The sequence below is a fragment of the Dendroctonus ponderosae genome, unplaced genomic scaffold (genome assembly GCF_020466585.1).
Source record: "Dendroctonus ponderosae isolate FM_Combo_2020 unplaced genomic scaffold, Dpon_F_20191213v2 Dpon_F_20191213_2, whole genome shotgun sequence".
Taxonomy (NCBI): domain Eukaryota; kingdom Metazoa; phylum Arthropoda; class Insecta; order Coleoptera; family Curculionidae; genus Dendroctonus; species Dendroctonus ponderosae.
Window position 1 is genome coordinate 13,429,255 of NW_026018165.1, and position 15,025 is coordinate 13,444,279.

At 34.3% G+C, this 15,025-nt stretch overlaps 2 protein-coding genes across 2 annotated transcripts in view; one reads left to right on the plus strand and one right to left on the minus strand.

Annotated features, from left to right (window-relative positions):
* LOC109544603 (protein yellow) overlaps positions 1 to 8,840 on the minus strand; it is a 12,859-nt gene extending 4,019 nt beyond the window's left edge. Inside the window, exons 1-4 of the mRNA XM_019914894.2 lie at positions 8,590 to 8,840; positions 2,327 to 2,592; positions 1,581 to 1,726; positions 678 to 836 (exon numbers count right to left, since the gene is read on the minus strand). Of these exons, the coding sequence (XP_019770453.1) occupies positions 678 to 836; positions 1,581 to 1,726; positions 2,327 to 2,591 (570 nt within the window). The 5' untranslated portion in view covers position 2,592; positions 8,590 to 8,840. The remainder of the gene's footprint in view (positions 1 to 677; positions 837 to 1,580; positions 1,727 to 2,326; positions 2,593 to 8,589) is intronic.
* A 2,352-nt stretch (positions 8,841 to 11,192) lies between these two features.
* On the plus strand, positions 11,193 to 13,644 carry LOC109544692 (ATP-sensitive inward rectifier potassium channel 1). Its single transcript, XM_019915014.2, has 7 exons — positions 11,193 to 11,605; positions 11,658 to 11,921; positions 11,975 to 12,131; positions 12,737 to 12,913; positions 12,971 to 13,149; positions 13,199 to 13,446; positions 13,512 to 13,644. The coding sequence occupies exons 1-7, from the start codon at positions 11,565 to 11,567 to the stop codon at positions 13,613 to 13,615; spliced, it is 1,170 nt and encodes a 389-aa protein (XP_019770573.2). The 5' UTR covers positions 11,193 to 11,564; the 3' UTR covers positions 13,616 to 13,644.
* The last annotated feature ends 1,381 nt before the right edge of the window (positions 13,645 to 15,025 follow it).

The following is a 15,025-nucleotide window of genomic DNA, read 5'->3' on the forward strand; positions in this document are numbered from 1 at the left end:
TAAATTATATATCAAAATTATAGGAACTGGTGTGGACACACACTGCCAGAAAAGCCAATTTTTGTCAGTAATAAATCTCTCAGTCAACTGAAAGATGACTAACTGTTGTAACCATCACAGAATCCGCGATTGAAAATTACAGATAAAAATTCGGTGTTTCTTCGGTCTATCTAATCATAAATTAACTGAATATTTGGACCGATCACACATTAATTTGCAATTTTTCATCTGCATTTTTGCCCGAAAAATAGGACCATTTTCTCTTACCAAAATGGACTGTTAGTGATTAGTTTCATATACAATACAACGTCTTTGAAATATGCAGATAAATTTAAATTGTTCGCATGCCACAAAAGGCCATTTTTGAACTTGCAATAAAAACAAGCAAATTCAAATTCCAAAGTCGGTCCAAAGTTAAACTGTTCCGATTGTGTGTTTCGAATTATCTGCTAGTGTTTGGAAAATTGTTTGCATGTTCAATTTTAAATCAAATTGTTGTAAAATAAGTTATTAACAAAAAGCGATGCAAAGAACTGAAATTTTATGATTTGTGGTGTAAAAATTGCATGTTTTTTCAGTTAAAGATTTGGTTTTTTCAATAAATCGTTTGCAACGATGTATTTTGTATTATTTTCCGTTTTTTTTTCATTATTTGGCGCATTTCTTGTAATACTTACTTCGCAATCTTCATCTTCCACGGCAATATTGGCAAAAAGCGAATTTTCAGTCATTTGATCGTAAGGAAGTTCGAAACTGCGCTCCAATTCATCGTTGTGCAGGTCATAAATCATCAGAGTGGTATTCTTTAAAGCCTTGGCACTTTCTTCTAGAATGCCCTATTGGAAATGACAAAAAAATTGTTTTTTACTATTTCAAAAGTGTTTTTGCATCATTTTCTCGACAAATAAGTAGTTTTATACCATGGTTCTCCGTATAATTATTTTCTTTACTGTTGCTTGATATACAGGGTGTTTGGTGAGTCGTCACATTTTTTTGCAAGAGATGAAAGTACCATAAATTTTCACTATGAACACTTAGTTATTTGCAATCTACAGGATCTTCAAATATTAATTCACAAGTTACCAAAAATCGAGAAACAAGCAACTTAAAACAGTACAAGCATAATGGGTGGTTTTTTGGTTTGCCTGCCACATCTAAAGATATTGCGATCTTTTCTCGAGCATGCAAAATTTGCGACTGCTTTGCGAAGATTTACATGAAGATTGTCCAAATTTTCGATCAAAACAGTAAACTTCTGTTTAATATTTCAGAAAATAGACATTTATGAGTGTTAACGATTTACTCCCGAGTTGCAGGCAAAGAAAAACCTTCAGCTTGTAGACAGCGACCTTCCTGAAAAATCTCGGCAAAGTGTAGGATAATAATTGCATAAACGTTTACCTCTTCGATAGTTCTTCAATACATATTCATCGCGTGCAATCAAGCGATAGAATTAACGTTCTTTCTGTCGCCTGTGAATTGTTTATTGCACATTGTTTACCAATATGTTGTTGCGTAATAACACCTGAGTTTATGCAGGTGATTTTAAAAAATTCACTGAAAAAACATTTTGTACCTACTTCAATGCCGGTATCTAAAACCCACAATCTTCCGCATTGATCCGCGCGAATTCTAAAGGGCGAGACGATCTCAGGCGAATCATCGGAAAATGATCGGTGAGCATCCCAGTTGGGGTAAGGCTTCAGTAGCGGAGAATCCATCGGATCTAATTTATAGAAAATAAAACGTTAATTTGTTATCTCAACTTTCGATCTGTGCGAAAAAACTTCCTTGTTACCGTTCTCAAGACCACTTCCCGGTCTCTAAGAACGTCCTTAACACAGATTAAACTCTTAGTCGTTCTGCACTTAACACGGCCTTATTATGCATTGTTGTTTATAATTACTCGTTAAAAACGCATTATCAGATTCCGTAGGCATATTTAATTTTTAATTAGGCCTGTTAATTGGAGTGAAAATTGGTAACATTTCTAGGCCATAGGATCTGCAAGGAAAAATCTCCCGTTCAAGTAGGAAATAATTGCCAGTACGTTTTGAGTTTTTGGAAATTGCGCAATTTTTTTCCGTCTGGTGACATTCAGAAATTCTTTGAGCACTTAATGCACGAGTGATGGATAAACTAAATGAGCTCATTTATCTTATCAGTACGTGAGTGCATTGCAAAGAAACCGAATAAGTGAACTGTCTCGCGTCAACAGACTAATCTATAATATTTGCTGCCGTTTGTGCTGATAAACAGTTTCCAGCGATCAAAATAACTTCAAAACCCACCCAACAGTTCCCTCGAAAAGTGCCTAAAAGCTTACCCTTTGTTCTATCGATATAAGCCAATGAAGCGGCCACACCGGCTTTCCATCGCGGAACTGTGACAAAAATCCTGTTCTTGTAAACTTCCAGCCCCAATGGAAGATTATTCTCGGGAATAAAGGACTTGTCCGCTATGGCTTCTTCTCGCTTTTCCACGCTTCCATAGTCAAAGTCCAAGACTTTCCACTGATAGGAAATGTTGAGCTTGTTGGAGGCAACGAAGACGACGCAGACGAGAAACAGCAAACTGTTTCTGGCCAACATTCTGAAAAGTAAAATAATCCAAATGGAATTCAAGTCGTTCTAACTGAAAATGTCTAGTTTGATTCATTCAAACGCATTGAGGATATCGACAAAACATTAATGTTTCACACCCTCAGGCTTGAATGGTGTTAATTCGTCAATGTTTTTAGGATTCTTTAAAGGGGATGGATGCACCTGGTGTGGAAATTCGATAGGCCGTGAAATGTGGCTTTTATCCAGCTGTGGAGCCACATGCACTTTTCCAGAATTTACTTCATTGTTCAACACGAAAAGAACACATAATTTACATGTGAAAAATTTCACCCATTGCAAAATTTCTGGTCAGAATTGCGCCTCAAACCTCCAGAACCCCGGGGCGTTCTGCCCAGTCTTCCCCTAGACCAATATTTAATATAAAGAATCATTTTTTTGAACCAGTGTGAAAAATGATATTAAGGCCATTGATTGGTTTTAACATTAGCCTATGCCTGAGCAAAAAAAAATTGTTTTCTTTAAAATAAAAAACAGTACTGCTAAATTGGCGTTCAGCCAAGAGACAAGGTGTCGCATAATAGTGACATAATGAATAATTGTTTAACGACGCATTTCAACACATTTGCTGCTTGTTTGAAACTGAATTGTTTAAACCCGAAAGTGGTTATTGATTAGCATATTTCAGCCAATGGAACACCACGCTGTATTTGCTCTATTTTGTCCTCAGAAATCAGGTTTTGCGAGCAAAATATTCATCTCAAAGACACATATGAGATATCATATACAACGAAGGAAACGAGCTCCAAGCAGTGATAAACCTCCAAGTCCACCCGACCTTGTGCCTATTAGCCAATTTAAAACTATCAAAGTCAAATTATTTTTTACGGTAGCGCTTTTCGCTTGCTGGTTAGTTATAGTTGAGTGAGGCGGTTTAGAAATGCATGTATAAGAACTTGAAGCAGTGGCAAGACACATAAATAGCCACATAATTTATAACTGATTTAATTTTTACTGTTTCCCACTGGTACAAATTCGTGTCAGAAAAACTTTTGACGATTGTTTTTTTACATTTATTTGGGGGGGTTGAATGATCGAAATCTATTCAAACACGCTGTATATAAAGACAATGGAAGTGCAAACGTCTGGCGACGTAGATAATTGATAACTCAACTGCATTCCGATGCAAATGGGGCAATTATTAAATGATATTAAAATTAGGTCGCAGTTGAATATTTAAACTAGAAGATTCCAATTTATTTCGTTCTAGTAAATAATGGTTACATTAGTGCGTTCATTGAAAACACATAATTACCAGAAATGCAATTGTTCTATCAAAGATTAGCATCCAACAAGGAATATTAAATTAAATAAGGCATTTGAGAGAAGGCACTTAAGAACTCATTAACATAAAACAATAAAAAGTAAAAGTGTTGAAATCATTTCCTAGGAAGTTTCTTCAGCCATTCAATAACGTCTGACAGTCACGATCTCATATGAAGCCAAATGAACACCTGTATTGACAACGGAATTTTAAACAGGAGAAAAACAGTTACAAAATATCATGTTGAATATGAGATTTAAAAAAAGCAACGAAAAATGAAACATTGCGAAAACAAGAGCTTAAAGCAAATAAAAAATACGATGGGTTTTGGGTCGCTTAACTGGGTGGATGACCAGTTGAGACCAACTTCAGTTTATTTTATACTATTTCAAATCTGATGTTCTGTGCGATTTTCTGAAAGATTTTGCTGGTTTTAGTTCGTTTTTACTGATGCTTTGTTCGGTGCGTTTTAACGATATATTTTCAGCCTCTTGGCCACATAAAACTAGATACTAGATAGATCATTGAATTAACTTATAGGACTTCAAGCTACCTATAGGAAAAGATATGCAAACATGCCAATTTGGCTTAAAAACAAAATAATCGACCGTTCGCCCACACTTCGTCTTGACAAATACTTACAAACAAAACGTTTTAACGGCAGGAAAACAGCCAGTTTATTCACGGACGTCACTAAAGCATTTGATAATGAAGCTTTGTGAACTTTAAGCATCAAAATTCGAAACTTTAGAGCATCAGAAACTTAATGGAAAACAGAAAACTTTAAGTCGATAACACAATTTAAAAATCCTAGAGTTTTTCTCTCGCTCTGCAAATAATTTCGAAAAATGTCTTCCTCACATCAATTCAACAATTCTTTCCACATCTAAAATCTAAAAAGTAATCAACCTCTTTATATTTCAAGAATAAAAATCACATTCTACATTCTGAAATGTTGGTGTAAGGAAATACTATTTAAACTAAAAAAAATATAAACAATTTCAATTTTATTATTTATTAAATAAAAAAAACACAGTTTGGAAATCTTGGAGTTGTCTCTATTCTTTCTTCACTTATATTTTCTCACATTATTTTTCAATTAGAAAGAATCAGAGGCATATTTCTCGATAGTCAAATTTTTTATTTTTACATGAATCCGATTTTTATATGGAAATTAAAATTATTTATATAACTGTATACGCTGCATATAAATTTGCAAAAGCGTCTTCTTGACTTCAATTCGACAGTTCTTTCTACATCTAAATCACAAAAATCTATCAAATTGTTTATGCTTTAGAAAAAAACACTGTTCTATATTCCAGTAAACATATCATTTAAACTGATAAAAATAGAAACAAGTTTTGTACTTGCCAAATAAAAAAGACGCAGTTTAAAAATCTTGGAGTTTTCTTTTTCCTTTCCGCGTTAATTTTTTTTTCAAAACTGTTTTTCAATCAGAAATAACTGATTTTTGGGAAAAAAATGAGTTTTAAAATGAAGCCAAATGTTACAATCCATTTTTCAAAGCTGGAAGCTCTTAAAAAAAATTAAGCCCGCGAAATCTTCTTAGTAAATACAAAAAGCTTCTCTTTAACATTGTAAATCAACTGCTATACTTCTAGCATTTTGGTAGGAGTTGAAAAAAAAATTACGGAAATGAAACTTATTGTAGCGTAATAACCACCACAAAAATGTGAAAAAATACTAAACAACGCAATTCGACGGTTTGTGTTTAATCTAGAACCAAACGGAAATATACATGAGTCCTTGACAATATATTCTTCATGGTCATTGTTGCTGATAAAATGTAAAACATCGACTTATGACTAATTGGTCGTTTTAAAATGAATGTTTAAAAATTGTACATTTTTATACAGCGATAGTTTACTACAATTTTTGATAAAATTACTTTTAGGTAATTTGCATCTACGACAATTACATGTAGCTGAGACAATAAAAAAGTACAAACAAGTAGAAGTAAAAAAAGAACAGAAAAACTTCAAGACATAAATATAACTCCCAAAACATGTAATTTACTTTGTCAATGCAGGTTTTTGCAGGTCAAGGCTAAACCCATCTGATGATAACTAATAGGATCGAAACTGGTACTTGCATCCATCCAAAATAAGACACATTAAAACATTTTCCGTTTACACTTTGATAAATTATAATTCCTAATGATTTTAAACTTTAAACTGATATGCAAGAGTATAACATCTGAATCTCTGCAATCTGGGCTAACCTTATTCAACACCAGATAAATTAATTATCTATTGAATAATATTGAAGGTAAATATTGCCTCCAGTTCTACATAAATTCCTCTGTCAAGGTAGTCGGTTTTATAATCTGAAGTGTGGTTTTTCGCTGTTTTAAATCTTGTAATAACTAGCTGGAAAATCGCCCCACATATAATCTACTTGTACCGCCTTTCTTAATTACTCTGATCAATAACTCGGTTTTTATCAGGGGGGGTTTCGGATTTTGCAAACCACCAAACGCTAAAGAAGAATTTGAAGTCGAAATTGGGAAAAGTATTCGGTAAATTAAACTGCGGATTTACCGCTATATGATTAACATCATCAACTGTTTGCACATGACTATTTGCTACAGCCTGAATGATGTCATGGTTCATCATCTACCAGTGTGTTTTTTGGGCATTAAAATCTAGATTTCCACTCTTTCTCACGCTTTAAAAACTCAGTGAATAATTGGCAATTAATCCAATTAGGAGCTGTAGTTAAATCACGGTGTTAAGCAATTAGAAAAAAATTCAAGATGAATCGACGGTCTAAGACAGCGAATCAATCAAATATTTAATTAATGATTAATAGTAAACGAAGAAAGTCATGGTAAAGGTTAGACGCCAGCGACATTTGTTTCGATTTTGCTGAAGTGTTTTCTTCAATGTTACGAACAAAGCAAGACAAACAAAACACTGGGAAGAAGCAGATAAATGAAAGTTTTCCCATAGAGGTCACAATTAATATGTAAAACTTTGAAAAATTGCGTGTTTTCGCCTAGTTAATTGTTTCTACTCACATTTCAGCACTTGGTTAAATTAAGCCTTGCTTTTTTGAGCAACGTAAAAGTATCAAAATCTTGCAGACCCTAAAGAAATTCAGTTAATTTAGGTGAAGACGTCGAATGTGTGTACAGCGAATCAATAAGGCATTTGAGTGATTTATTCAAAATAATCAAACGTTTAACGAAAATTGACAAAAAAAAATAGTAAAAGTGATTTTGTGTCAGAAAAATTCAAATGCTGGGTTTTTTCAATTTTATTCCAAATTACTCTGAACAAATGGTTGCTTAAATTGCCATCAAAATAATGGAGAAACCAATCAACACATTCAAAATAAAACAATTAACAAATGCATTGATAATTGGTAAATCAACTGCTTTTAATGGTTTTATAATTAAGGGTTTTTAATGCTGATGAACCCTTAAAATATGGGTATTACTTAGCAAAAGTCAAAGAGAACATTTTGTATGTGCATATTAGTCTTATCGGCTTTTAGGGTTCATTTGAATTAATATGAATTTAAACGGTAATGCTTGTAAAAGCACTTGACGCAACTCTTTTCTGTTTTGTATTCAATAGATTTTGATCTTAATCTGTGAAGTAAATGTTTCCACTAGGTACATGAAACGGAAATGTTTCAATACTAAAATCCTAAGTTTAGTCAAGTCTAAATCCGGAGTGTTAATTCAATTAAATTCCCCGTTAATCTTGTGTTAATGGTGCTTGACAAAGCCAAACACCGATTGTTACACGCAGTATACACAACAAAATTTCCTGTTCAGCCCATAAATCCCAAGAAATCTAAATCATTTATTGCGTAAGTTGGTGGGCAAATTAAGCGAGGAACAGGTCCAAATCGCCAATTTTTATTATAAGAATACTAAGCTTAAATGCGTCTAAATTCTCATATATTACAAGAAAGTTATCTGGTGAATATCATCATTAGTTGCAAAGTGGTATTATCGCACGATTAAATTTGCTTAAAATAATTAGGTACGCGACCTAAGGTCAAACTTTAGATTCTAAGGCTAAAAGTCAATAAACAATCAATGCAAAAATCGTTCAACAATTTCACATAAGACTTGTATAAACATATAGAAATTGCCAAAAGAGTTACAATTTTGCGCTCCGCAGCGACCATCTCTGAAGATGCAAGTCACTTGTGCTTGCGAAACTTTAGGAAAATATTATATTTCACTACGCTCTAAAACTACCACAAAGTCAACAGTTTAAAAGTCAAATTTCCCACTCGTCATAATTTATTACAAAGTGTTTTCGACAATATCAAATGACACAGAAGAAAAGGAAGAATAAGACTGAGAAGACTAAGAAATATTTTCGAACAATAACTTCCAATTCTAGAATGAAAAGGACGCAACTTCTTCGAGCGCCCTGTACAATGGCAAATGAGCGCAAATCCAAAAAAAATTATGAGGAACCTTTAGGAAAGGCGACATCTACTCTGCTAGATTAAACGGTTTTGCTTTGACCAGAACGCCTCGAAGACTTTGAAACTGAATCTACGAAATATAGACGATGAAGGCCTTAAAACACGCAATGGCCAAAGTAGGTGTTCAAAAAATATGTTGATATTTTGCGGTCAACCCAAAGATACGATGGTTTGCTGCGGACAAGATATGACATTTTGCTGAGCGATTTAACAAGCCCAAACTGTTAGTACCTGTATGTGTTTTTTTCTGGTAAATCGTGCCACTAAAGTATAAAACTTGCTGGTGTTAATCGCGAAGAACTGTTTGACCGGGGCCGAAAACGACGCACATGTGAGCAAGCACTAGGCACCAAATCTGGTATGCGGTATGGTTATGGGTACGGCTCTAACTGGACTGACCTTACCGCCGCCAAGTATTTCTTAAGCATATCATGCCGACCGTTTCATGAGTGAAAGTAAACTTAACACTTTATGACCGGTATTATTTCTGCCAGGCTTTAGATCAATGTAAATTGGATTTTTATTGTGGGGTTTAAAAGTTGGAATTTTAACTTGGTGACCACACAGCAGGCTGCTTACAGTTTTACTACCCAAAGAACGCGCAACTTTGGGCCCGATCGTTTTTGCCAGAAAATGGTCAATTCCTAGTGTTTGACTGGAGGAAGATTTCAGAAGCGTATTCGAAAAACGCACAAGAGACTCAAAAATTCATGAATCTACTGGTTTTTCGTAATTTTCCAAAAATGTTTTGACACTGTGGAAAAGCGCTCTCATCATGCTGGAGCATCAACTTTTCAAACAGTCTTTTCGAATAAGCTGTTTTTTGCCACAAGTCGCATTCAACAAGTTTTTCGGCAATTAATTTACTTTTAAAACCTTCAGCGTTGCGCTTGACAAAGAATCTCTCACAGAAACTCGACATTTCTTGATATTTCACTGCTATAGACTTCAACTACAATGAAACTGGTGAGTTTTTCCGGTTCTTAGGCCGTCGCGAAATAAAAAAAAACCAATGAAAAATATCTATGAAGTTTCGCAAGCATAAGTGAAAACCTCACAACTTCTGAACGTGCAAGCCACTCGTACTTGCAAAACGTCAGGAAAAAATATTTTCCAGGGCGAAATATTTTTTATGTACCTGCAGAATCAGCAGTATAATGAATCGCTGTGTTCGAGAACATATGTTTGTGTGCGGATTTCGAAAGTCGATGGACTGAATATATTTTTTGATTCATTTTAAGTAGTAAAACTCACTATTTTTCTCAATTTACTTAGCCATTATTAAATACAGCAGATCAGTATTTTTACAATTTATTTGTAAATTTTTCGTCAATTGGCAATTTTYCATCGGCTTTTTTGAAAGACSCGCTCCACTTTGTAAAGCTTTATTTGCTTTATGTGAGGTATATTTTCTTAAATTGATGTCTAAAGATTTCGTCATTCAGCCATTTTGCACAGGCCWATTTTCTCTTTTATTTTCCATGGCCATTTCTCAATAATCAAGCGACATTCGRCGGCTGATTTGAGTAGTCGATAGAGGAAATTTCTCGGTTGACTGTAAAAATATCATTAGATCGAGTGAAGTAGTTCCTAAACCGAATTTGTAAAGTTTTATTMAWTTGSATTTTCTGCCGCAGTTCYGTTTTACCTCCATTTCTCAATACTGAAGCGAATTTCATTATTTATTTATTATTATTAAGGTAGGAAGGATTAAGTAAGGAAAACTTTGTGGCGATTCCACTGCATTTAGCGAAAAAATAATTTTTCTAAAATGTATTTGTAAAGTTTTCCTCATTTAGTCATTTGAAGCTTTGTTTTAGTAACCAAACTAAATAAATATGGCAGGATTTSAGAAGTCGATAWAGGAAACTYCTCGGTAGTCTTTGTAAAACATTCATTCATTGAGTGAAGTAGTTTTTCTGAAATGTACTTGTAAAGTTTTCTTCATTTAGCCATTTTGTAGCAACATTTTTCAATGGACATTTCTCAATAATCAAGCGAAACATCTGTATGATGAAGAACAAGGAAAACCACCTTAACAAAGAAAACTTCTTCGAATTTGTGAAACTTTCCGGATGAGCCAAATGTTTTTGTAAAGTTGTCATTTGAAATAGTTGGCTGCGAAATTCAGTTGTTGATACAAGAAACTTCTTGTTTGCCTGTAAAACTTTCATAGCATAAAGAAAAGCAGTTTTTCTGCAATTTTAGTAGCGAAGTTCTGCTGATTCAGCCATTTTGCTGCAATAGTAATTTCTCAATAATCAAGCGAAATATTTTGGAGCGAATTTTAAGTCGATAAAGAAAACTTCTCGTTCTAGTTTGGAAACCGTTCATTACATTGAGCGAACTATTTTTTCCGCTATTTACTTGCAAACTTTTCTTTATTTGGCTATTGGGAGCAGCCAATTTCTGATCGTATTTTATAAGGAAATAAAGGAAACCAATAGCTTGGCGTTGGAAACTTTGAGTATATTGAGTGGCATTTTGAAGCATCTTTTTTCTATGATTATTTCTCAATAACCAAGCGATTTATTTGTGAGTGGATTTTATAAGTCGATGAAGCAAACGCCTGTATATTTTCAATATAGAATACATTCAATATTTAATATTCATTCTCTTGCATCTGCTGGCCAGTCATATTTAATCCAGAATGTCCAGATTGGCATCTAGACGCCGACACTAATGGTTGTTTACACAAAATATCGCTTTTCTTTCGTTTATAGAACGCGCAAGGGTAACTTTATCCAGGATTTTCCTCATTTTTCCTTTTTTCGCCACAAATCGTTGCTACTCACAAATAATTTCTTCCTATTTCACTTTTATCAGTGTTTAATTATGTTTTTTTGGTGCTAAGAACGTCAGGAATGATTCTCGTAAAACAAAAAAGTTTTGTTGCGCATTTAACTGCGGTTTTAACTTGCAGTAACTCCTTTTACTGCCGCACTTTGACATGTTTTTTACTTTATAAATCATATTGATTGCAACGTAACTACTTATATTCAGAAATATGAGCATACAAAAGAACAGTAGCTGACAATTAAAGCCGAAAGTACAATTTATTAATATTATCACAAGCGTATCATGTCTTTTTATGACGGTATTACAAAAATTATATTTGTTTGGTAAATACAGATTGTCGCCAGTTGTAAAGATATCTAGAAAATTAGCAGCAAAACCACAGTTGTACTGTTAAACTGTGTAGAATTATGTTGACTGGAAGAGGACCAGTTGGGACTCATGTGACGCGGTAAGGCCGATTTGGTTTGTTTCTCCCTATTAGTAAAATATGGTTGTTCAAGAGAAAAGAAGAACATACATCGAAGAATGATCAAGAAAAACGGCCTTTGTAACGTAAAACAGCCGAGATCTCATCGCCAAAGATTCTTCGTTCTTAGTTACGAAAAACTAGTGGATTCCTCATGGACTACCACCCTGTCCATTTTCCTAGCCGTTCTCTTCCTTAGCTGGACGTGCTTTGCAATCTTCTACTGGCTGATCTGCTTCACTCATGGCGACTTCGAACCAAATCACTTACCGGAGGTGCAAAAAATCAACCATTATAAGTAAGACCTCAACAGGCAGGTGTAGACCAAAGCAACTAAACGTACATTTTTAGACCGTGTATTTATGATATGAGGGGCTTTTCTTCAGCATTTCTGTTCAGCATGGAAGCTCAGCACACCGTCGGATATGGCATCAAGGCTCCAACTGATCAATGTGCAGAGGCAATTTTTGTTAATTCCATCCACTGTATTATAGGTTTTATTATGCAGGTAATTTTATTATTAATCTAAGTTCAGAAGATTTTCTGCTGGATTAGTGAACAATCAAGTTAGAGGAACGATGGATAGTGACGGTTTTGGTTACTATTTTTTCAATTTTTTTTATTCAAATATAGCGCAAATCGTCTTCTCCTATTTTTATCTGCAACTGATGCTCTAGACAAAGAATTTCTTCCATAAGCAAGACATTTCTTGCTGTTGCTTCTTCATCGACTTATAATACATCGATCATCGATAATGACTTTATTAAGTTTTTCTTTCTATAGTTGCGTTCTCGTTACCACACGTTTGTTAATAAATCACGCTTTTGTTAGAACTGCTGAAATATTTTTTTAAGTTAAAAAAATTGTAACTTATTCATTTTGTTTCGTGATTTTTTGCAGACATTTAAAAAACACCACCAGGATCAAAGTTTTAGAGATTTTCAAGCGAACAACTCTGATTTAACCTTAGAATCACTCTGTAGCTCTGCAACAGTATATGATATTAAAATGCGACTTTTGGAGCATAAAATCTGCACACTGGTCCCATGCATATTCTGTTTTAAGAATCTCCATGAAAAGAAGCCATTAATGTGCAAAAATGAGGTTTTTTAGGGCTTTATGGCAGCTGTAATATTTTCCAAAATGACCAAACCCAGAGTGCGGTCGCAAACGTTGATGTTTTCAAAAAATGCCACAATTTCGCCGCGAAACGGAAAATTATGTTTGATGTTTCGAGTTGGCGACATTCGTCCGCGATACATAAATCAAACAAAAGTGCGACTGTTCCTGGTAAGGCCACATTAAATATGAATTCTTTGTTGAAACATATCATGGTTGAAACTGCAGATAAAGTCGATGAAAACTAGAGAGGAAGAAACCCTTCCCCATACGCAGACCGAATTGAAGACGCACATGGATGGTTGTTCTAGAAGCATTTTCTTCAATTGGCCCATTGTTATGTACCATATACTCGATCAGAATTCTCCCCTGTACTATTTGGCACCCAGTGATTTATGCCAGCAAAGGTAACTGTGAGGAATTGACTGAGCGAGTAGCTCCTTGAAGTGGTTTCAGGTTTGAAATTATGGTGATAATAGAAGGAACAGATGAAAACATCGGCCAGGTCACTCAAGCAAAGTCCAGTTATATGCCCAAGGAAATCCTATGGGGTTACAGGTTTGAAAACCTAATAAAATTCGATGAGCTACGTGAGGAATACGAGATAGATTTTTCGAAATTCCACGACGTTACGCCGGTAAACACTCCGTTATGTTCGCCTGTTTATTACGAACAGTACGCGAAAATGCAGAAAAATATACTCAGTAAGTCTAGTGAATTGTCCTACAACTGGCTGGTCACTTTAAAGGAAGAAATCTGATTTTTTCAGATGCTTCTCCATGCTTTACTCTCGACTTTACACCCAGGCACAGTTTAGGCGAAATACCCACATTTCAGATTTCCCGCATACAGACTGCACAATGTAAAATCTAAATGTAAAAAATATAGCGACTTTTATTCGACTCTAGATCTAAAGCAAAAGTTAGCAGTGAAAGTAAGGAAAACATTTTAAATTTGCAGGCGAAGCATTTCTGGGGTGAAAATTTACCTTGATTTTTAGATACTATTGAAAGTGTTAGTATACAGGATGGAAAAAGTTAGAGAGTTTAAGTTGGGAAATTGAATTCAGACTAACTCTAGATGGTGGCAAAACCTCTAGTTGTTACTACTGAATAGGCCATGAAAGTGCGCTCAGAACCGCGATTAATTTTTGGCTCGTGTTTAGAAAACTGTTAGAGTAGCAGAGCTTTACTTGATAATACTAAACAGATCAATAGAGTGCCATCTATTTCATATCAAACATAAATTTTACAAAAATTTGTAATAATGTCAGGAAGCAAAAATTGTCCATTTCTTAAGACCGCGCTTAGTTTTAGGCTCGTACTTAGAGATCCGTTAGAGTAACAAGCCCGTACTTAACAGTGCTGAATAGAACAGTAAAGCGTGCTCTTTTTCATATAAACAATCATTTCATAAAAATTTCTAATTAGCTCAGGAAATGAAAAAGCGCAAAAGTTGTCACTATTTTTTAAACCGCGCTTAGAGATTCACTAGAGTCACATACCTCTAGTTGTTACTGCTGAATAGATCATTAAAGTGCGCTCTTTTTTAAATAAAACATCATAAAGTAGAAAATTCTAATTGCCTAAGGAAATATAAAAGCGCAAAATTATATTTTTTTTAACCGCGCCTAGATTTCAACTCATATTTTGAAAACCAGTTAGAGTAACAGACTACAGTTAGAGAGACAGTTGTTACTACAGACTCAGGAGACCAAAAAAAAGGAAAATATGCCATTTTTTCAAAAGAGCGCGAGTTTCTGTTGTTTACATGGTCAATAATAATAAAAATAATTTATAATAATAATAAGAATAGAAATAAATTCATAGTCAAAATTAGTTGAAAACCGCATTTCCACAATAAAGACCATTATTAGTGGCTTATTATTGCGTCGTTAAGAGGAATTTTATCTATAAGGTGAGCATAAAACCAGAAAATTGCCGACATTCTTTGTCTGAAAACCGCCGTTTTATGGCAAATTGTTGCAAAGTATAAAATGTATTTTTTACTTCGAATATCGCACCCCTAAGCAGCGTTGTTAGCTAATAAATTATCTATAAGATGAGAATATTGTTAACTTCGAACACAAAGACCTGATAATAAAATAATATTAGATAAGTTCTATATTGTTGAGGCGGATTCATTTTTTTACAAACTTATTTTTGGGTATTTTGCCTCAAAAATTGTTGTCTTTAAAAACGAGAGAATTTCTTCACGTCTTTTATTACAGATTGATAAATAGTGCTCCTATTTCGCAATAAGAACGAATTATTTATCAACAAG

Bases quoted from the DNA above. Each gene is read 5' to 3' on its own strand.
- LOC109544692 (XM_019915014.2), top strand. From the start codon at position 11,565: ATGTTGACTGGAAGAGGACCAGTTGGGACTCATGTGACGCG. The intron at 12,914-12,970 runs GTAAGGCCACAT...TTGAAACTGCAG, and splicing joins CAAAAGTGCGACTGTTCCTG to ATAAAGTCGATGAAAACTAG. The intron at 13,447-13,511 runs GTAAGTCTAGTG...TGATTTTTTCAG, and splicing joins AATGCAGAAAAATATACTCA to ATGCTTCTCCATGCTTTACT.